Source organism: Mytilus californianus, unplaced genomic scaffold, assembly GCF_021869535.1.
Source record: "Mytilus californianus isolate M0D057914Y unplaced genomic scaffold, xbMytCali1.0.p SCAF_15, whole genome shotgun sequence".
NCBI lineage: Eukaryota > Metazoa > Mollusca > Bivalvia > Mytilida > Mytilidae > Mytilus > Mytilus californianus.
In genome coordinates this window covers 17,063,689-17,088,412 of record NW_026262637.1, presented here as the reverse complement: position 1 = coordinate 17,088,412, position 24,724 = coordinate 17,063,689, and the positions used below count along the sequence as shown (strand labels likewise).

Genomic DNA, 24,724 nt, shown 5'->3' with positions numbered 1-24,724 from the left:
TAGTCTTTTTTCAGCAATGTTATGAAAGAGGGTACAAGTTCTGTGTAATCAACTTTCCCTAAAGTTTTAAATCCCTTGAGATAAAAAAAAACTTCACAGGAAGATTGCTCATATGTTGAAGATGCACACCTATTATAGAAATGTTTATGATTTTTTTCTCGTTTTTTCATATTTATAAATTTTATGTACACATAAGAAACATTCTGTACAACCTCGCAATTTGAGTATTTGATCCTTTTTGTAATATAAATCAAGCAAGTCTATATCCTTCTCATTTTATTTGTGTGTATATTCATTTATTTTTTTTCTGTTTACTAAATAACATATATGCATTGTCTAATTTATTGTTCTTGTTGCATCTTAGTGTGCCCGAGTTTGTAAATAAAGTTATCGTAATTAGATATTTATTGATGTACCTACCTATATGTAAGGTATAACATTAAGATCATTGTCGAAATATTTACATGAAGTAAAGATTTCTTCGATTTTAAGGACGATGTTGTTTAAGTTAATGACAAAACTGTACTAAAAATGCAAAACAGAACAATACTTTATTGTCTAATTCTCAAATCTATATTAGGAATAGACGGCAGACTGGTTTCTTGTCCTTTATCTGTTTGGCGCTAACATGCCCGTATGTTTCAAGGGAGATAACAGCCTAACTGGCAGTTTAGTCTATATATCCTCTGATTCGTACGTTTCATTCAAATCAAAGATAAACTTTCCGAAAATAAAACCAGAATACAGTAATTTGAATTATAAAGGAACAGTTAAAACTTATAAGCCCAGAAAGCAGTAACTGTTCCGTATATGTATTAACTGTCATTTACTTAACATAGTTATTGGAAACACTTTTTAAAATTTTAGATATCTATTTGAACATGTGACCAAAACGTACTTTCGCATTCTTTTACAGACAAAATCAGCGAAGCACTAACTGGTCCATCTTTTGTGAGTAATTGGAAGTCTCTATCAGTAGACGACCCTACTATAGATATACGTCATAATCTTAGAGTGTATCCATTGAAAGTTGATGTCCAGATTTTGGTTACTAAAGAAGGAGTCGATTATATCTTCACTGGTACTGGAGCAGCTCAGAGGGACAATGACAATGATTTCTATTTTGGTGGTATCATTTATATTTATAACACAGAGATTGTGAGAATAATAGTGCCAAAAGAATCAACATACGCAGGCATTGCTTACACAGGTTAACTATTCAATTTAGAAAACACATATTTTGAAACGAGATTAACTTAGCAGCACAGTACACAATTAGTCATTTTCTGTTCTTCACTGATGAACGATTTTTTTTCACATGTATTTTAATGAGTAAGTCTTTTTTGCATAGTGTTTATTATACATTTTGTGTACTGTCCAACATTAACCGTGCGTGTGGTCCTTTTTGGGCCTTGCTATTAAGTTAGGTTATAAGTAATAAAAATATAGACTAGACGCCAACATACAGTCTTCAACAAAAGACAAAAGATGGTACAGAGTCTATAAAAAAAATGTGAATGAATCATGCTTTCAAGATTGCCATTTACACATGTATACCTTAAGCCCTAAACTAAGAAAAAAGAAAATTCATGTAATGTTTTTCAACATAATATAGTATGTAATAAATCAAAACAATATTGAATATATAAATATGGAGTGATTGAATATAACACATAAAGTCAACATGACAATTACAAAACATTTTTGTTACCCCATGGTTATGACTACTCGTAGTGTAATCCAAAGCAGGTAGGATTTTAACCTTAGAAGTGGCAGATTTTAATCCTATTTTTTCAGTTTATGCAAATATAATTTTTTAGCTATTTTGTTTCTATGCTCATTTAAAATAAACTGAAACGCTTCATTATTATACGTAACATGCCTGGATGATTGACTGCACAGGCGTTCTATTTCATTCATATATCAATAGCTTTCATCAAGAGTGTCATCTTAAACAACTGGGTTTATTAATAAGCAAGAGTTGGACTGTAAGTTTAAAATACATTTTGCTAACATTCTCGAAAAACCTTGGGTTTCCTGGTTTTAATGAGTTCTGTCTTTTTAAATATTCACTAAAACAAACTATAGTCGTTTTCAGCATTATGTCTGCTAATATCATGCATAATTATGTCCACTGTAAAAGATTAATATGATACGATTTTTCTAAACCTACCTTTTATTGTAATGTTGATAGAAAAAATGTGAAACACTGACAAATGATAATATTTAAACTTGATGGAATTTCTGGAATTTTCAACAGCAAGTGGTATAGGCGTGATATACCCATTGTTCAGTAAACATTGTTCTGTCTTCCAATGGTCTGGTCTCTCATACATTTTGACAGCCGACTTCAATGTTTTGTGTGGCAAAGTCAAACCAACAGCTGTAGCGTGCAGCAACCTTAGTAAGCTTCTTATAATAGCAAACACATGAACTTGTTTTACTTCCATGTTCAACATAATGGTTATCCTGTAGTCATCTGAACTGTGAAGTTATGATGAGTGATTTTGATTTATGACATGATCTAGATAGGAAAATGAGTAGGTTTGTGCGCATTTAAAACCGTTTAAACCACCACATTTATACCTGCCTCTAGTCAGGTTTCGTGGACCATATGTTGTTCGATGCTGATTGTTTTGTCGGAAGATTCCAGTCTTGATGCAATAAAATTGAGAATGTAAATGGGGAATATGTCAAAGAGACAACAACCCGACCAAAGAGCAGACAACAGCCGAAGGTGGTCCTCAGCTGGCCCCTACATAAAATTGTGTACTAGTTAAGTGAAAATGGACGTCACACTAAACTCCAAAACATATAAATGAACTAAAGTTAATAAACATACAAGACTAACAAAGGCCAGAGGCTCCTGACTTGGGACAGGCGCAAATATGCGGCGGGGTTAAACATGTTTTGTGAGATCTCAACCCTCCCCCTATACCTCTAGCCAATGTAGAAATAAAGAAACACATAGCACTACGCACAGTAAAACTCAGTTCAAAAGAAGTCCGAGTCCAATGTCAGAAAAGGTAACAAAAGAAACTAAGCAAAATGACAATGATACATAAATTAACAAAGGACTACTAGCAGTTACTGACATGCCAGCTCAAGACCTCAATTAAACTGATTGAAAGATTATGTCTTCATCATATGAATATCAGGCACAATCCCTCCTATTAGGGGTTTAGTATTATACCATCATAAAATATATGAGAAGAACATAACCCGTATCATGCCAACAACTGGTTTTAGAATAAATGTGTTTATTTCCGATGCAAAGACCCTATGAGTGAATCAATATTAATACCAAAATATGCAATCCTTAATGACCTGACAACAGTATCGTAACTATATCCTTTCCGAATAAGTCTGTTTAAAGGTTTGGTTAGCTTTTGAGGTGAATGCCGACATTTTTGTGCTTTGTAAGGAATATTACCATAAAATATTGGATGTGAAATACCTGAACGTATAAGATGTCTGCATGTTGATTTATATTTACGAATGATGTCCTTGTATCGATGATAAAATTTAGAAAATGTTTTGACTAGTTTGTGATATCGAAAAAACTGGTGTAATAATTTTCAGTAATACAGAGATTTCTTTCGTTGAAATCAAATACGTTGTTACATACACGAGCGAGTCGAACAAGTTGGGATATATAAACACCATAAGATGGTGACAAGGGAACGTCACCATCTAAAAATGGATAATTAACAATAGGAAATGAAAAATCATCTCCTTTATCATAAATTATGGTATTAAGCTTCCCGTTAAAGATATAGATATCAAGATCCAGAAAAGGGCAGTGTTCATTGTTAGTATTAGCTTTATTTAAAGTCAGTTCGGCAGGATAAATCTCTTTAGTGTACATACTGAAGTCGTCATTATTGAGAGCCAATATATCATCTAAATATCTAAAAGTGTTATTAAATTTTTGAATCAGATGTTGTTTTGATGGGTCTTTGCTGATTTTAGTTATAAATTGTAACTCATAACAATACAGAAACAGGTCCGCAATAAGTGGTGCACAGTTAGTCCCCGTGGGAATTCCGATAACCTGACGATATACGGAATCTCCATAGCGAACAAAAATGTGATCTAGTAAAAATTCAAGGGCAGTTATAGTATCAAAGCAGGTCCAATTGACATAGGTGATTCCCATTATCCTTTATATGTTTTCTGATTTATTTGTTTTGAATGTTAATGTATTTGTTTTGAATGTTAATGTATTTGTTTTGAATGTTAATGTATTTGTTTTGAATGTTACTGTATTTGTTTTTTCAAAGGTCTGGTTTAGGTATCTATCTGTTTAAATACTACAAAATATCAATTGATATCTCTACCAGTAGTTAAAAAGATAGGCTGGTTTGCGAAATTTCACACGAAATTAAAGTTGCAGAGGCGTTTTAAAATCGCAAATAAAAAAGAAAACCCACAAATGTAATGCAAATAAAAGGAACAATAAAACATTGGCAGATCTATTCTAGGTTCTTCCTTATATTATAACGGGGATGCCAACATGTGGTTCACCTCGGGAAAAGTTCGAGTTCGGTTGTGGACAGCAAAGGATTTACCACAGCCTGACTTTTCAGCAAGGACGAAAATGAACGGTATACTGTTTCTTTTTGTTTAAGATCAATAACGGCAACACATTGCATCATTAAAATCTTCGTATGTGTCTTCAAATAATTCAAATACTGAACAAAACATCATATAGATTGGTGTGCCTTAATCAATATTCGGACTTTATCGCAATACAGATTAATTATTGATGGTTCTAAATTATTAAAAACCAAATTTGAACCAATAAATGCAACATCCAGGGTTAGAATAATAGCCATTCAGAATTCACGGGCTCTGTAACCAATATCACTGTAAAAAGAAATTTAGATGTGCTATCCCGTCTGTAATCAGGTTTTTACAGGTACAGCCAAATATTTGAACCAAAGTTTTAAATCAATGAAAAAAAATAGTGAAGTTTCATAGTAATTTGTGAACGAAATACCTGACTGCATAATTAAACAGTTATACATGATTACGCTCATTGAAATCTAAAAAAAAAACAGTGGTAAACTCGTGTGTTCAAAAGGGCAAGAACTTCTTGTCGTGTTGCTCATGCAATTATATCTGTAATGATAAGTCTCATTCGCAAACATAAATCTCAATGAACAGAAGGGAGTTTGTGGTTATGACAAGTGGAACATATCTGTGGTTATCTGTTACACAGATATTCCATAACGTCTACCAAATCATGATGGAGTCCATAAATATTATGTTAGGATGATTTGAAATGGAAATACTATTTTATAACTTTAGTTCGTCCCAAGAAAGTTACTTTCAACAGGAATGCATAAACCCACTTAACCATTCGTAACCCTTGGTGCAATAGCCTCCTTGTTACAAAAATATGTAGCAGTAACTTTGAATCAAGGAAGGGATGATAGGAAGTACAAAACTTGTAATATCGTTTTAACTTTGACATATATACTTCATTTGCAGGCCCTACTGGAATGTTGCTAAACAATACAAATGTTCACAACGGGCAGATTCAATTCATCTGTTTTAACGTAAAAATGTGTTTTTTATTGAGCATCGTTGTCAATTTCTAGATGTATTTGATTATCATTGAATCAGACACATTCAGCATAGATCACTTTTGGAGTGACAATAAACTCATCAAAGATACTAGGTTTATTATTTTGTACACCAGACGCGCGTTTCATCTACAAAACAATCATCAGTAACACACGAATCATAAAACCATTCCGAAATGTTTTGTCAAGTACAATTAAGGTAATCTAGTCCTTGGGCGGAAAATCTGTAGTTTTTCAAACAATTTAAAATTTTGTAAAGTGTTAATTTATACATATGTCAACACAGAAGTGGTGACTACTGGGCTCGTGATACCCTTCACCAGGAGTGGCATCGACACAGTGGTTTAAAATAAACTTCTAAAAGGTACCACGCTAATAAGTTTGTACATCAGACTCGTGTTTCGAAAGGACATCATTTATATAGCGGAAAGTAAAGTTAAAGGAAAATACCAGCTTCTTTTATTTTGTTTGAGAAGATTCTATATAAGCTTGATCATTGGAAAACAAAACAAGTCGGCCAGCAGAAGGTCGAGGTTGTTTCCGATTAGAGCGTCGGTTGTCTGTGAAAAAGAACGCCCTTTAAACGTAATAAATATGTTGTCAATATAATAAATCCAGCATCTTAAGCTTAACGATGCAAATTCATTTTAGTGAAATTTTTGTTCGAACCCGAATGTTTTGTTTTGTTACAAAGTATGGCTTGTCACTTCGTGGAACAAACTAGTTATGTCTGCGCTGATCTTCCCGTTTGATGTAAGACGTTAGGATAACTCTTTCAATCAGCCATCATGTTTAGATCAAGGAATGCTAGACTTATAAGTGTTCAAGAGAGGCGAAAGATACAAGAAGGGACATTCAAACTCATAAGTCGAAAATAAACTGACAACGCCATGGCTAAAGAAGAAAAAAACCAGCAGACAAACAACAGAATACAAAACACAACATATAAAACTTAAAAGTGGGCAACCGAACCCCACCAAAACCTGGGGGTAAATGTTGAGAACTCAGCTGTTTTTTATATTGTTGAATATTGTAGTTTCTCTATTTTATTCATCCCCTTTCTGGAGTATTACGTCGGAAGTTTCTCGATCTCTCTGAAATCTGATTTTGATTGCTAATACACAAAATGTTAATAATTTAGAAATAGATTTTGTGGAGCAATTTACAGACCCAGCAATATAACGCTATTTAAAAGTATATTCAGTATAGAAAAGGATGATCAAGTTATTATCTTCGAAGGCAATTCCGAAGGAGCATACAACCAATCTATGATACTAAAGGATTTCCTCTCTAGTATGTGTTATGGCAGTATATGTTGGGTTTTCAAGTGATATTGACAATACCTAATTCCATTATCAAGCAGTTATTATAATTTTTTTTACAAAAAAAAACAAAAAAAAACGATATTTTCCTCGACTGAATTCATAAGTATTTTAAAGTTGTTTTATTTTTCCGTTTCTTTTTTCAAAATTACTGAGGTTGTTCTATATCTAGTCATTGATTGCCTTAGCCGTTTTTGGTACACATTTTTTGGAATTTTTGTTTTTCTAATGCTCTTCAACCGTATTTGATTTGACCTTCCAACTATTGTATTTCGTGCGCAACTGATAAGTCTTACTATTGTAGACGAAACGCACGTCTGGCGTACCGAATTACAAGCCTGATATCATCGATGAGTGTTTTTACCTTAGCCGTATTTGGCACAACTTTTCAGAATTTTTGATTGATTATGCTTTTCAACTTTATATTCGATTTAGCATTCAAATATTTTTAATACGAGCGCCTTTCATGAGTCTTATATAGACGAAACGCGCGTCTGGTGTACAATATTGTAAGGCTGCTTTGGTGAGATTTTACAAACACTTGGTCGATGACACTGCTGTTCGAAGTTTCTTCCCCGAAGATATCACCTGTTCAGTAGTCATCACTTTTATTTGTGCTTACATGAAATATTATTGATATTGTAATTTTCTGTAAATTTACTTTTATAAGATATTGAAATATACCATAAACTAATGTATTTTGACCTCAGCTATAGATTTCCTTACCCGACATTGCACAAAATTTTCGGTTTATCATGCTCTTCAACTTCGTGTTTGATTTGACATTCCAACTGCGCCACTGATAAGTCTTATGTAGTACACAATTATAAGCCTGGTATCTTTGATGAGTTTTTACAACTACTAGATCGATGCCACTGCTGGTTAACGTTTCCTCCCGAAAGGTTTTATCAGCCCAGAAGTCAGCACGTTTTAGATGACATGAATAATTTCATGGCTAACATTTTACTTATCATGAGCAAACAATGATCTGCAATTATAGAGCAGGAACTGTTTACTCTTCCTGTTTTCAATAGTTTGTTGTTCTGTGTAGTCATCTTTATACTGTTGTTTAATTTCTAATCAAGAGAGCAACCGTTTATTGTAGCGAACCAATTACCGACTTTCCGGGAATTAACACATGGTTTAGGACAATATCCAAATATGGTGACAGTGCGCATTGAGCTTGATGATAGTTTTATGTCTGATGGTCAAGGTAAGATAGACAAGAAATACGGCCATATAGTATATAACATTTTCACTTACCTTTTCTTCTGAGAAGAAAACAAAAACTTCACAAATACACAAGTGCATGTATATTTTACAAATAAGAAGCTATTTAAAAAATTTATAATTATGGCGTTATTCAATTTTGAAGTCATTTCTGAAGTATTCATATTTGTACAAGAACGTTACAATGCGATTATTAAAATTCGTTTGAATGACTTAGTTATCGAATACACAATGTATTTGTTTTCAGTGATTGAATGCTACTTTCTAGTATTGGAGATCATAAATATTTTGACAAATTAAGTTAACAGTTCAATGGTTTTGTTAATATTTCAAAGAAAACAATCAAAAACAAGTGAGTGGACTTTTCTATTAGTATGTCCAAGAGTTTTAGACTCATTATTCTTGACATGAAATATATATTTTCGTGTTATCTATAAGTTATCTATATTTGACCAATAATCAGAATTAATGCGCAAGCTTAAGTTGAATAATTCAAAGTTCAAGATGACATTTTTATATCTATCAGATTGAACTTGAAACCTATAACCCACAATTAAAGCAAGCCATAAAGAGACCTCCAATAAACAATTTCGAGTTCGTTGCATTTCTGTCAAAAACTTTTGTTTTAGTGAACACCATTCGTGCGTTTAGGAGCATCGTCACTTCCTTCCTATGTTGAGCGACTGGTGAAAAAATATAATGCTATATTGGACGAATAATTTGACAAATTAAATTCGTATAATTGATAATCAGCACTGGTGTCATTATAGAATTGTGATTAAGTACTTACGGAACAAATGTTATTTCTAGTTTATCCTGCATAATGATGATCACAAAGACGCTTGCTGAACTTTAAAAGTTCAGGGATACAGGCGATCCCCTCTATCTGGTTAATGACGTCATAAAGGTGCACAAAATTGACGAACTTTTCCGGTGTAGGACATAGCTCGAACGTGGTCTATTGGAGTTCAACTTGATGAATTTGAAGAACTTCTTGAAACGTTTTACAGTGGCTTCTTTCATCAGTTGTTGGTTGTTTTCAAAACAAAAATTCCGTTCAAAATGCATCACATGTATTAGGTTTAGGTGTTTTCCCTACTGGATGATCTGCGTCCCCCCCCCCCCCCCCCCAATTATTGATCGATATTTTTTAAAACTCATTTCCTGAACGACGTTTTGTTGACTTTTGTTTGCGTACTTATTGTTTTGTGTGCTCTCGATTTTGTTTCATTGACTACATTATTTTAGATTAGTTTAAGGATGTTTACTTCTCTTGTATTTGACTTTTTGTCACATATTCGGAATCACGGGTTTAATCATTGTAGTGCCATTAACAATTTTGCCTGTTAACCCATTTTTTTCTTTTTTAAATTTTATTACATATAGGTTAAAAGGTGACATTTGAAAATCTTATAAATCCTTGTTTTTTTTCTAATTGTTTTTGAAAGAAAATAGGTGCCAATATTAAATGTATGAAAAATCTAAAGACAATCATTACTGCTAAATTTTCAAAGGTTTCTATTTCGAAAACAAGGGCACAGACCCTTCATTTTTTTCTTCAATTTTAGTTCCGTTATTTATTAACTTTTGATTTTTTACAGTCTTATAAAAAGCTTATCATTTTGAAGCAGAGTAGCGAACATCCTTAATGTCATCCGATAACTTAAAAAAAAAATGTACATATATTATAACAATACATGAAATAAGACTTCATGTCATGATATTGAATCCTGTGATAGCAAGTATCCGACATGTTGGATGTTAATAAGCTTTTACAAATGTTGATTTGCATGTTACCTTTATACCATACAAAAACGAAATATAATGCTTCGAAAGTTTTACGAACACCATTACGAGTTGGATGACCGTTATGTAATATCAGTGCCACATATGACCATGGACATGTTTCAATTGTCGTAACCGCAATCCTGTACGCTTTTAATCAAGTGTGACATTATCGAATGAGGCTTATTTATGCTTGCATGCGTAACATGTCGGGTGCAACTTGTTGAGCAGTACTAAGTACCATTTTGGAGAACATATCGTGTTGCTCAATATTTAGTTTCTATGTAGTGGTTTGTGGACTTGTTATCTTTTCGTCGTTTTTCGTTTATTACAATGGCGTTGTCAGTTTTTTGAATGTCCATTTGAATTTACTTACATCACAGTATTTATGGTAACGACTGGTCTTTTTTGCATACCGTAATTTGTAAATAATGCATAAATTGTTGATTTTATGAACTAATTACGATTGTATTGGACACTTCTTCTAGGTCACTGATGTGCCAATGAAAATGTTGTTTCAATAAATATATCTTAATACAGAAGATGCAATGAGAAAAGTAACATTAGACGCTTCAACAATTGTTTGATATGATTTTTGATATAATTAATTGTACCAATTTTACTGCACCCACCAGATGCGCATTTGGACAATAATTGCCTCTTTAGTGATGCGCGACCAAAAGAACTAAAAAATAAAACTGATACAAAATCTGAAATGCTGATCAAACCAGTAAAGCCATTTCATAAGCAAATCCGAATCAAAGCTTTGCAGGGAGAGATACTTTGTTTAATTTAAAATGATGTCCAACCTTTATTCCCTATATTTTATTGTGTATAGTAATGTGCATTTTCATCGTAGGTACAACTTTCACTGGTAAACCGGATGACAACAGCTGTTATTCTGGACTATTATATGGATATAACGAGACCATGTTTCGTTTGTGGGTACCTTATCATATTTCAACAAACAACGCATGTGTTGGTGAGACTTTAATTGTTGCAAATACGTTATTCTGTTATAATTTGAACACTTGGTTTTATATCCAGCAGCCAATTGTACTCTTTTTTCTTTCTTTTTACAGAATCTCCAAGTAATCCCATAACATATTATTTATAAAAAAATGTCAAAAGTAACATTAGATTGTACTTTAACATGTTTAAGGTACACTGTTGTTTTTATGCCTGTACATACGATAAATTGATAAGTGTTGTAATTATGTTAAATGTCACTATCTTATATTGTTGCCGATTAAAAACAGTGACTTTGCAATCGGTACGCCAAATTTATTTACCATAACTTATAATCATATACGTCTGGTAAAAAAAACGAATGAGAATTCACTTACATTTAAAAAAAAACTTTGTTTTGTTGAAGTAGATATCGTTGAGGTATTATTTTACTTTCATACAGAACACTCCAACTAATAGAGAAGAATATATTAAAAAACAAACAACTATATATTTTATGGATCATAAATTATATTATGCTAATGCATATAAAACATAGATTACACGAAAAGACACTAATATACTATGTGTACTCCGAAACAGCGGTGACGTTGCTTCGCTAAACTATCACTTTGAGCCAACGTAGTTAGAAAGGATGACGTTAGCACTGTTTCGGAGTTTTTCAATATGGATGACTACGTTTTGTCGTCTTAAACACAGCATCTTAACGACAATTATTTCAGTCTCCTACTGGTTTTACTTTTCAAAGAAATTGAAAGATAAGTCAACGCACAGAATTATTTATATGATTATCTGTGAAAATGAAGCTAGCTTAACACTGATAAAAAGAGTTGTCAAAATGTAGCTTTACTTGCTGAATATTCACATATTAGGCGCAATAGTATTCGTTATTTTTCAAATTTAGTGCACAGTGTTGAAAAATACCAAACCTTTCATTGCATCTATACTTCAGAAGTGTTACACTTTCATATTGAATACAATTAGTTTTGTTTTGAAACAGGAACAGTGTGTTGTGCTCATGATGGTTGGTCGACCAGTAAGATTGAATACAGTGGAATAGTACATGTATTGGCATGGATATTTGACGAGGAGAATTATAACTGCGATATCTATTATCAAAATATCAGTATTTATTATGCAACTAATCCTGTACTTTTACCAACAATACTAAACCTAGACGACTTTTTTGTTACAGTTGAAGTAAGAATAAAGACATCATATAGTCCGGAAAGATAGCAATTCAAATATGAATCTTTTGATCTTTGGATATAACACATGCAAATGAGTCATTAAAATACAACAAAAGAATTAGTCTTTTATCTACAATTATTTTAAATATTGTTTTTAAAATTTATTTCCAGAATTTCCAAGACAAGACATTGATATTTTATGTGCGTTATCCTCATATTTACTAGATCTAAATTAATTTGAAACCCGCTTCTGTCGTCCGGTCTCGGGGTTTCATAAGATACCTTTAGGATCCTATATTTTTGTAGCATATACATTATTTACCGTCAGTTAAAAATGACGTCTTGCAATTGTCAAATGAAGATCGTCAAATAAAATGTCGACCATACAGTGTGTGCTATAGACTGATTACTGTACAGATTTCGATACCAAAAGACAGACGGAATTATGCATCACTATTTCATGCAGTTTTGTTTATTAAAGTATTTTTATTCATTTGTTTAGGTAGAAATGTTGTCCGGCGATAATAGCGGATATCGATTTCAAACAGCAGGATCAGCGATGACCAATAGTAATAACGATTTTGGTGGACTAGTATATGCTTATACAAATAGCAGTGTACAAACATGGGTGCCAAATGAAAAGGGTCATGTACAATTTGTAGGATACGACTGGGGAGGCGGTGTATGCTCAAGTCGGGAGAATGTTGGTCATTTAGCAGTTAAATTATTTACTTTCCGAGATAATAGTAAGTAAAATCGGTTTTGTTGTAAAATATTAGGACCTGAGAAGTCTTATCTAAACTGTGACGAGACACGTTTTTCTAGTGCAGAATTGATATGTTACTGTGATAAACACACATTGTGTCAAAAAATGCCACGGGAACCTATATGTTTGGGATTTAAAAATACTGTCCTAATAGTTTTTTCTTTAATTCTAGCAAGGTTTCGTCCTAAAAATCAACTTTCTAAAGTCTCTATCTCGAAGAAAATTAAAGCTACTATTGTCGCCTACTAGAACATCAATTGTATTTTGCATTCATTATAATGTATGCTTAATGTTCAACGAAACATAATATCAATAAGACATAGATTACTCACTTGTCTGTCTACGTTGTGCTAGCGTTTATTGTTTACAAAAAGTCCTACGCAACCTTTACAATAGAAAAAAAAACCCTCGTACTGAGTCACTAAAGTCGAGCGCACCCTTGTTAAGGGACTATCCGATTTGAATTTTCCTTGGTATTTTTGTTTCTTTTACGTTTTTGTTAATGTGTGCTTGAATATGTCCATATTATTATTTGTTTTAACAAATATCTTCATTTGGAAAGTTGTTTTAGGGAAATAATCTATATGTTTGACATTGAAACAAAAAAGGGTACCTTAATCTGTGCGTTTTAGATAGGGAGTTACTGCATGCAGTAAACATTTCGTTATATACAGGCATACAGAAGTTGTCATAAACTTTGACATACAAAATTCCCCGGAATTTTATTCAAATGTTAACTTCCCAAAACTTGTTTTTTTGTATTTATTTTTTATTATCTTGTGTCTCGTTAGAAATTAGTTTTTTATTGGTCAATTATCAGTTAGGACGTCATACTAGTATATTCGTTCTTTTCTCTAAACATGTAACAGTGACGTCACGAAAGTTGCAACCATGCCTGAAAAACACAACTTTTTGATAATTTGAAAGGAAAGAAAAAGTGTCTGAAAAGCCTTAGAGAAACAGATATCATCACGGACTTGAATGCGAAACGATTGTTTTCCACACTCGATAGTTAAATTTTAAATATTCAACATGCGCGGAAATCCACGTATTATAAATGTTAAGATGTTGAGTAAAAAAGTATCGTATAACATTCGATGCAGTAGTTTGACGTAACAATAAACTTAAAGAAAAAGTTATAAAAAATTACAGTTGTCTTCTGACTTTTCAAAATAAGATAATTTGGCTTGAAAACAATTTCGATTGTTTATTTTACCTAAACATAACGAACATGAGGAATAGAAAAAATGTGTAAAAATAGAACATACTCATACCTCACAAAACATGTTTAACCCCGCCGCAATATTGAGCCTGTCACAAGTCAGGAGCCTCTGGCCTTTGTTAGTCTTGCATGCATTTTTAAAAATTTAGTTCATTAATATGTTTTAGAGTTTAGTGTGACGTCCATTTTCACTGAACTAGTACACATTTTTGTTTAGGGGCCAGCTGAAGCCCGCCTACGTGTGCGGGATTTTCTAGCTCTGTTGAAGACCCATTGGTGTCCTTCGGCTCTGTTCTGCTCTTTGGTCGGCTTGTTGTCTCTTTGACACATTCCCCATTTCCATTCTCAATGTTACTTATCATCTGATCAAAAATTGGAATTGCGCCTCTTTTAGTTATACGTAATAACTTCACCATCAAATTTGTATGATGAACTCTTTTCAACTTCAAATGGAAATAACATTTTATTTGGTTGATCTGAAACAATCTTCTTAATAAACCTTCACCAGGAGCGCTCAAGCCTAAAAGGTGGAAGCAAAGGATTAATAACTACTACAAAACAAAAGGAGCTATATTACTAAATGATATCTAAACGAACAGCCACATTCATCAAAGTTCAACATTGTCTGAGGTAGTTGGATCCTAAGTTTTTTCAAAATCTCGTAATTTATCGATAGGAGAGTTTAAGAAAATTATGAAATAAGTCATGTAACTATCGAAGTACTGACTACGGAGTTGATGATACATTCAAAAACTAGTAGTCCATAAATAATGCTAGAAAATAAAAATGTGAAAAAAGTAAAAAATTGCAATTCAATTCAATTACCGCTATACCTCCGTGTACCTGTTTGTGAAGTTCGTTACATAATAAATTTTAATATATGTTATCCATTAGGTCTTATGTATTTGACAAATAACAATTATAGCAAATACTACAAATATATTTCATATTTTTATTTTTAGAAACGTGTGGAATACCAGCATCGTATCCGTTTAGTACAATTACGTACAATAACGTGCTGAATAATAGCATAGCAAGATATACATGCACGTACGGATACACACTGACTTCCGGAGATCTTGTTCATCAATGTATATTTCCAAATTGGATTGGAGACCCTCCTAGTTGTCAACGTAAGTGAATCAAATCAGAACAAACATTATAGTATTCTGTTTAAACTTCCATTGTTTTTCAATAAATTGAAATAAAGTGAGACAATTGAATTTTAAAATAAACACAGTTGTGTTAAAAGAGAAAATTCATATGAGTTATGTTCGAAGTAAACATTTTTCAGAGTATTCTTACACTGTCAGTAATAGCTTTTGTGCTCCAAATTTTGACATTACAGCTAGAATCATAAGTAATATTTTTACTGTACCGTATTCGGTCTTCTTATATGCGCAGAATTGGACTTCCAATCAAGACAAAAGTAATAATTAATAAATTACATTGTTTCTGTATCTTAGAACCAATAGAAAAACAACGGGTATGGGGTATCCATCCATGACGCGAAATCAGTACATGTACCGAAAAAAAACACACAAAAAGCAAAGGAATAGCGCTTTAAATTCTGTTTTGTATCTCAAAGTCACAGTTATGCCTTGAACACGGAGCAAAAGAAACTCTCGCCTCAATGCAAGCTTAAGACGGCCCTAAGCACGGGTTTGATCGGAACTATTTTCAAAATATTTTAGTTATCACAAATCTGCTTTATATGTTATGATTTTCCATGTTATATGTATGTGTTCCCATTGAAATGTCATTCATACCTTTCGGCTGCTGTAACATTGTTAAGACGTTAACAGAAATATCACAGGAATTGTATAATGCATTGTGAACACCATTATACTTACGACAGGGGTCTTGTTAAGTCACCTGAACATTCAAATAATAGCATTTACATGTAAAGTCCCCTTGTTTTGAATTTTATGGAATTTATAAATGACATCAAAGCCAACTTTTAATGTAAATAATTACAAGTTGAAAATAAGCCATTAGGTTATCTGATATTATATAACATTTGTTTTTACTACTGTTTTCCTACCTGTGGAATTCCGTCATCATATCCATTCTCTACAAAAACGTACAGTTACATTACGAATAATAGGTTTGCAATATATTCCTGTATATAAGGATATGAAATGATATCTGGAGATCCGGTACACCAATATCTTTCACTCCACTGGATCGGAACGTCACCTGATTGCCAAGGTGAGTAATGAAGATCAACATGACTAGCTAATGGAATGAGTCACAATACTCACCAGGAATATCATTTTTATCTTAAATGACGGCTTATCTGTTTTTATTTTTTTTCGTTGAGAGCATATTACCAAGATCAAGAACAAATGTGCTCTGATTTTGAATGATTGGAGAAAAAAAGTATTTATAAAATACCAAAATCCAAATTAAATTCTGAAAAAAGGGGAAATTCCATTAAAAATGACAACATCAAACGTTATCAACCGACAACGAGAGATTTAAACAACTGTCTTATTACTCATTTGTTACAAGCATTACAAGGAGAAAATAGAAGAAATATTTCATGAACATTTGCAATACATCTAATTTATATAGTTATCTGTCCTGAATCGTTGTCATTTGATCTGCATATGGAACACATGCTATCCATTGCTAAATTGACAAAAAGAATAACCGGGGTATAGCTAGAGATATGATCAAATGGAACTTCTTCAGAGGTAATCACATTCTGAAGAGGGACTTCCATCCGACTGTGTGGGATTGGATAACACACAGCCACGTCCGGGCGGAGTGGGGACGTGAACAGAGAGGCACGAAAAGGGAGAGTGTACCATGCTCTCATGTTGAAGAATCATTGCAGCAACTCTTTGAGGGGTCCGTCGATGGTCTGTTGCAAGACGAACTTTCAGCCAATGTATTCAACGTACCCTCATTTTTTTCAGTGGCAGTCGAAATTTTTCCCGCTCTTCGTCAGTCGACCCCTTTGAATAACCTACATTGTATCTATTGAATCTATTTGTTAGCTGATCTCATCTTGAAAATGCATGCAGTATATCCAAATTGACTCTGAGCAGTCAACAACCAGGTAATCAATCAACGTTAAGAAAGACTGAAATGAAGCACGAACGTCATGACAACTGAGAAATACAACAAAACATCTTTTTGGTCACCTGAGTCAATATAAGAATATCTTTCAAGAAGGTGGTATAGTGATACTTCGTCAATTTATCATTTAATATCGGTAACCTGGATATGAATTATCGTTGTGTTACTGAAATCCTTTCATACATGCGATTTAATGTTCATGATACATGTATCATATTATGATGTATATACTCTATATCACTGAAGAGTCTTTAATGGATATGCTTTCCAATGCTTTTATTGTATTCATTTAATCAAAAATTAGACGAGCCAATAATTTAAGGATTAACACATGAACACATTTCATAATTCGAATACATGTGAAAAAATGTATGCATGGTATGTAATCCAATAAATATATTTTGTACACCTGATAAATTTCAATTATAACATATCCTACCAAATATATTTATAATTGGTTTGTTTTTCAGAAACGTGTGGAATACCAGCATCGTATCCCTTTACTACTTATACGTACAATGACGTAACAAATAATAGCATAGCACTATATACATGCACGCCCGGATACACACTGACGGCTGGAGATCTTGTTCATCAATGCATATCTCTACAATGGATGGGAGACCCTCCTAGTTGTCAAGGTTTGTTAGTCAAATCAATCATAGAAAAATATATAAGTGTTCCATTCAAACTTTCATTGCTTTCCAATGTGATTATTGTTTTCATAAATTAAAAACTAAACGAGCCAATAATTTAAATATTAACACATGAATACATTTCAAATGAAATAAAAAAAAAAATGTATGCAGTCCAATAGATATGTTTTGTTCACCTGATAAATTTCAATTATAGCATATCCTACCAAATATATTTTATAATTGTATTTCTACAGAAACGTGTGGAATACCAGCATCGTATCCCTTTACTATACTTACATACAATGACGTAACAAATAATAGCATAGCAGTATATACATGCACGCACGGATACACACTGACGTCTGGAGATCTTGTTCATCGATGCATATCTCCACAATGGATTGGAGACCCTCCTAATTGTCAAGGTTATTGAGTCAAATCAATCACAGAAAACATAATAGTGTTCCATTCAAACCTTCATTGCTTTCCAATGCTATCATTGGTTTTAAATAAATTAAAAACTAGACGAGCCAATTATTTAAATATTAACACATGAACACATTCCAAATGATTTGAAAAAAATTATCCAGTTCAATAAATATGTTTTGTTCACCTGATAAATTACAAGTATAGCATATCCTACCAAATATATTTATAATTGGTTTTTTTCAGAAACGTGTGGAATACCAGCATCGTATCCCTTTACTACTTATACGTACTATGACGTCACAAATAATAGCATAGCACTATATACATGCACACCCGGATACACACTGACGGCTGGAGATCTTGTTCATCGATGCATATCTCCACAATGGATCGGAGATCCTCCTAGTTGTCAAGGTTAGTTAGTCAAATCAATCACAGCAAACATAATTTTAGTGTTCCGACCAAACATTCATTGCTCCGCATTTTTTATATTATATTCAATAAGTAAAAAAAAGGAGAGACAATAATTGAAAAATGTATCAATGAACACATTTACAAGTGTTGTTAAAGGAGAAATGAACATAAGTTATTTCAGTAATTATTTTTTAAAATATTCTTACACAGAGCAGTCTATTTTTATGAACGGTATTATGTCATGGACAAACAGCAATAGTGTAACATTGTTTTCATATTATAATACTATAGTAATTCTGTAAAATATGTTTTAATTTTGCTATGTTTATAGCAGACATAACCATTTCCATAAACTCGTTTCCGGATCATTAATTCACTCGTAATTTCAAATATGAGTCAGGTTATTCCCAATGACAGGAAGTTGAACTGCTTCGCTGCAGTGAATCAAACACTTTACACATTCTTGTTAAAAAGTTGGGAACGTAGGTTAATTAACGTAACATTTTTTTTTCTATTTACTTTTCACTGCAGCGAACCTGTATTATATAAGTTTTCTCCCCAACACGGGAATAATTCGTATTCAATTGTAGTTTTTTAATCCGATTCGGGGTTTCGGAAGTGAGTTTCTAGTGTGTGTTTTATATAAGTTTAAATCTTATTGACGACTTCCTGAAATCCTTTCTTATTTATATTTGTTCTTCATTTCCGGCTGCTTTAACGGTATCAAGACAGTAGTTGATTATCCACAATCACTAACACAATAACAGAATGTATTTACGAACTCCACAAGTTCTTTATACACCCAACTAATCGCGAGTATAATATGTGTACAGTCCTTGAATTGTGTTATGAAATTATGAAATTTATATACAAAATCAATTTGAAAGACATCCTGAATTATAGATGAGCATAAGTTGAAAATTAGCCATTTTAAAATCTGATATATTATAGTATTTTAATCTTGTATTTCAATAGAAACCTGTGGAATTCCAACATCGTATCCATTCTCCACAAACACGTACAGTCACCTTACAAATAATAGCTTCGTTATATATGCCTGTATACAAGGATATGAAATGATATCTGGAGATCCGGTACACCAATGTCGTTCACCCCAATGGATTGGAACACCTCCTAAATGCCACGGTAAGTAGCTTGGACCAAAATGACTATATCGAATGGAATGAAACACAATTGTCTTCCATTATCATTCGTGTCTGAAAGAACGGAACGGCATATGTGTTTTAATGCAAATAATTAAGTGCCCATGAACAGGAACCAAGATACTCTGATTTAGGGTGAGAAGAGAAATAAAAGATATATCCCGTCGACATTTGCAATTAACCTTCGCTTTTAGGGTTTAAATATCATGCATCTTTTGTATTTAATCTGCAAATGAAGCACCTGCTTTGTACAGCTAAGACCCCAGGGAATGACTATTGTATGGATATATACTGGACTTTGCCTTCAAGAGGAAAACGTGTGGAATGTATAAATACACAACCACTTGATGTTTCGAATAGGGATAGTATCACGCCCTCTCCGCGTTTAAGGACCCTTGCAGTCACTCACTGAGGGCCCCGTCAATAGTCTGTTAGAAAGCAAAATTTCAGAACCTACATGTACTTGACGTACTCCTATTTTTCAGTGACAGTGGAAATTCTCTCTATTTTTTTTTGCGGTTAATCTTCCATTGTAACTATAGCATTTATTGGGTATTTCATTCTATCCTGAAAATGCATGCAATATTTCCCACTGTACATTAAGCAGCAAAAAGCTAGCAATCAATCAATGTTAAGTAAATTAAGGCGACAGTAAATAACCAATAGTCAAATCTCGAAAATTGATTAGGAAGAAACATATGAAGGTAACAAACAGAAACTGAGGGATTTGCATGAACTCCAAAAGCAGTGAAACCGGATGTGTCCACAGGTTAATCACCCAACATATGGGTAAGATTAGAATGAAGTAAGACTTGAGTGTAGCACAAAAGGCTTCGAAATATAAAGAAAAAACATCTAAATGTCATCAGAGTCAATATAAGCAATTAATCATACATTGGTCCTCGAGTTTTACATCAGCTCAATATTTCAGGTTGAAAATTTGGGAAACTATTTACAAATTGCAATTCCAACTATGCTTTTTGTGTCCGTTTCGGTTTACTTTGTTGACAACGTTTATAGTAACAACACCCAAAGTTTGATTGGATTATAGAAATATTGTCACCATTGCACATATTTTGTCCGGCAGTAAATTTGTGTTGAAGTTGAGCGTCCGTTTGTCTGTGCGAGATGTATATATACGTAACCACGTCCGATCAGTTATTATGCGTAGAAGGAGTGTAACAAGGCAACATTTCTGCAGCTTTCAAAGTTTGCAACATAGTTTTAACCATATCTTCCATCGCATTTTCATTTTTTTTACTTATGAGTTTAATTATTTCTTTGATAGCTTTCACCTCTCTTTTCAAGTGACAACTCAATTACCTGCCCTTCATCACAGTCTACCTACCTTGCAGAAATACATATTGTATCGTTAAATTAGTTGTATTCCTAAATGTGTAAGAAATGTTTTGTCAGTGTACTGAAAGTCAAGGAAGCTGGAATACAAGCAATCAATTATACATAGTTCCAGTGTTTTCATTTTATACATATTTACTAGAGCGATACGTCCGTAAACAGTTTCGGTTTGACATGAATTATTGTGCACATAAATTGAAATATATTGTGATTTTAAAATCAATCTTATCTATTATAAGATAATTTGTTCAATGTTTTATTTCTATAGAAACTTGTGGAATACCAACATCGTATCCTTTCTCTACAAAGTCATATGGTCATGTGACAAATAATAGCTTTGTATTATATAAATGTTTACACGGTTATGAAATGACGTCTGGAGATCCCATTCACACATGCGTTTCTACTTTTTGGATAGGAACTGCTCCTATTTGCAAAGGTGAGTTAGTCAATACATCATAAACATAACTATCCTTTAGATATGAACTAATAATACCATACTCTTAGAGTACTTTGAACTGGAATATAAACGGATAATATTATATTGGCGAGAGAAAAAAGATCATTGAAAGTGAATCAAAAGTACATATAACACTAAGGGAAACTAAAGATTGAGCAACACGAACCCAGTCAAAAATGAACAGATCCTTGAAGTTCAAACAGCTTCAACTACACAAGTGAAACCCAAGCTGCTGCTTATTACAAGTAGGAAAGAAATGTTGATGGCGAGTAATAAAATAAAGAACAGCAGAAAAAACATTCGACTACAATACATATCAATAAAAAAAACTAATAGATTTGCATATTTTATGCGCATTATTATATGTATATCGTATCGAAATATTAAATGTCGCTTTAATATAGACTTTTGAAGTGCAGAATATTTACAGAAAGTTGCGGAACCCAGCCTTCGTTTTACAATACAACATATTCGTACGATGACACTATAAATGGAAGTATAGCGGTGTACAAATGTAAAAGTGGTTATTTCATCCATTCGGGGGACACTTTGCATGAATGTAAACCACCAGAGTGGACTGGTTATCCTCTTAAGTGCAGCAGTGAGTATTACAATGTTTTGTTTTAATAGCCTGTCGTGTTACACATCCATACAAACTTATATTGAACAACACTGTTGAACACAAACTAATCAAGAAGTCAGGTGTCTGTTAGGGTAAACGGTTCCTGTCCATGTAGAACTACCCGTCGTGATGATCATGGGAAATTTAAATTTGTTGATGAGTCTCATTTGGTGAGATCAAAAACTAGGAAAGGATATTGTCTTATGACTGTGGCCTTTTATCTATTTCTTGCATGAATAAATATTTCTCGTATTACACTGTACGGAGTGTGACACGAAAAAGTGATACGAAAATCTGCATTAATTTGATTGGCTTATCCAGCATTATAAGACGATATAACGGCAATTCCATTGGCTATTCGTTAGGTCATTGATGACTTTCATGGCAACGGACATATGTTATTTCTTCAATAATATACAAAACAATCACACTTTTCACCCGACAATCTTCTTTTTGTTAAATTTTATTACATTTTGAAGCGTACAAAAATTCTTAAAATGTCTGATGTTAAAGTTTGACACCGGAAAAGGACATATGACGTCATACATGCATGTGCTGAGACTTGATCATCGATTCGCGGAATATTTAATTTAACACAATGAGAGTGTTGACCATAAGAGAAATAGGTTTAACGACTTGTGAGAATTGGATATCGCTTGATATCAACTCTCGTTATTTAATTTAAATAGTTATAATAAACTCACCGAAGGCTCGTTTATAATTATATTGAAATTAAATAACTCGATTTGATATAAAGCGATATCCCATTCTCACTCGTTATGAAACCTACAAATGACATTATGATGAGGAACACAAACATGATAAATCATTTCACAGATATCCCATATCTGTTATCTAAATTTTGAGATACAACTTTCTATCAGGAAGATTATAATTTAAAATTCTTACCCTGTAATATCGTATGACCTTGGTCATATTAATAAAGGGAGATTTGGGATAAATGACAGCAGCCCAACGGTGTCTCTACAATATGTCAAGTTCTAAATCGTCCCGAGATTATAAATGGAGTGAATAATTTAATAGAAACAACGAAAGATATGATAAAATCGTATTCCATATAAAGTATTACGAATATGTTGCAACATAACAGTAGACATTTTTCACAGTAAGAAAATAATTGTTCTGTTTCTGAAGCCAAAATGTATAAATAGTTTTTTCAAATATAAGTGTTTGTGTGCTTCTCTTCTTGCTATTTCTTTAATATTATCACATTGAACGTTAAATTGATGTAATCTTTAGAGCAGTTTATAGAGTTTCCCGTTCTATTGTTATTTATATGATTTGAAATATGATGGAGATGAAGATGGGATCTTTGAAAATTTGTAAAATATAGCAGAGGCCACCATGGAATGCGATTTATAAATTTGGCTGACTTAGATTATATTAATAGAACTTATGTAAAAATAGTAAGACAAAACCTTATCCTTCACATTTAAACCTTGACAACTGACCTATACTTATTATGATTTAGATGAATTGACAGTTGATGATATATCGAAATTAAAAGAAGACATCAAAAAGGAGCTCTTAGTAGACAGGAAAAGTACCACTGCATACATCAATAGTAAAACATCGGCAGCAGACCCGCGACCTTCCAGTAGAACGATTGGTACCGTAGGTATTTCTGACATTATGCCTGTCCATAATACTGTTATTAGATATGATATTTCTGACATTATGCCTGTCCATAATACTGTTATTAGATATGATATTTCTGACATTATGCCTGTCCATAATACTGTTATTAGATATGATATTTCTGACATTATGCCTGTCCATAATACTGTTATTAGATATGATTCAGTGTGACAAATACCGACAGATGTTCCATTCTTGCTTCGAATGATCTGGGTTAAATTGTGTCAAAAATGACTAAACATTGATAACTCAATTTAGTAAATAAACTTTTTGTTTTTACCGGGTTTGTACTTACTTGAGAAACATGACGGATGCCACGTATGGGGCAAAACTGCTTACCCGTCCGAAGCATCCGCTATCACCCCGCCTTTTTAGGTGGCTCGCGTGTTCTGCAGTCTTTAGTTTTCTAGGGTTGTGTTTTGTATATTGTTGTTTGTCTTTTTGTCGTTTTTTGCCATGGTATTGTAAGTTCTAGTTCGACGTTTAAGTTTGATTACCCTTTGTTGTATTTTGCCTCCCTTTTAATTTAAATAATTAAGTCATCTGTTTTCTCTATGTTTTATTTCATTAACTACCTGATAAAAACGTTCATGTGAGGTACATGTATTTATAAATAGACAACACACAAACAAAACGTATAAAAATAAAGACCATCAAATATGTGTTCTTATTTCTTCTATTTATAGAATGTTCTCTCAAGTCGGAATGTTTAATAGATTAAAATGCCACCGAATAAGATTGAATTTCCCCAAGGTGTAGAATTAAGTGTTTAGTAATATGAACTTGTTAAAAAAACGTAGCTATTCTTGTATAAAACCTTT

General features: G+C 32.8%; 1 protein-coding gene across 1 annotated transcript; it reads left to right on the top strand.

The window, feature by feature from the left end:
• Positions 1 to 4,193: 4,193 nt before the first annotated feature.
• On the top strand, positions 4,194 to 24,656 carry LOC127725541 (CUB and sushi domain-containing protein 2-like). The gene is made up of 11 exons (XM_052232594.1): positions 4,194 to 4,607; positions 8,019 to 8,126; positions 11,898 to 12,097; positions 12,590 to 12,833; positions 15,038 to 15,208; positions 17,633 to 17,803; positions 18,055 to 18,225; positions 19,619 to 19,789; positions 21,431 to 21,601; positions 22,053 to 22,223; positions 23,737 to 24,656. The coding sequence occupies exons 1-11, from the start codon at positions 4,517 to 4,519 to the stop codon at positions 24,072 to 24,074; spliced, it is 2,007 nt and encodes a 668-aa protein (XP_052088554.1). The 5' UTR covers positions 4,194 to 4,516; the 3' UTR covers positions 24,075 to 24,656.
• The last annotated feature ends 68 nt before the right edge of the window (positions 24,657 to 24,724 follow it).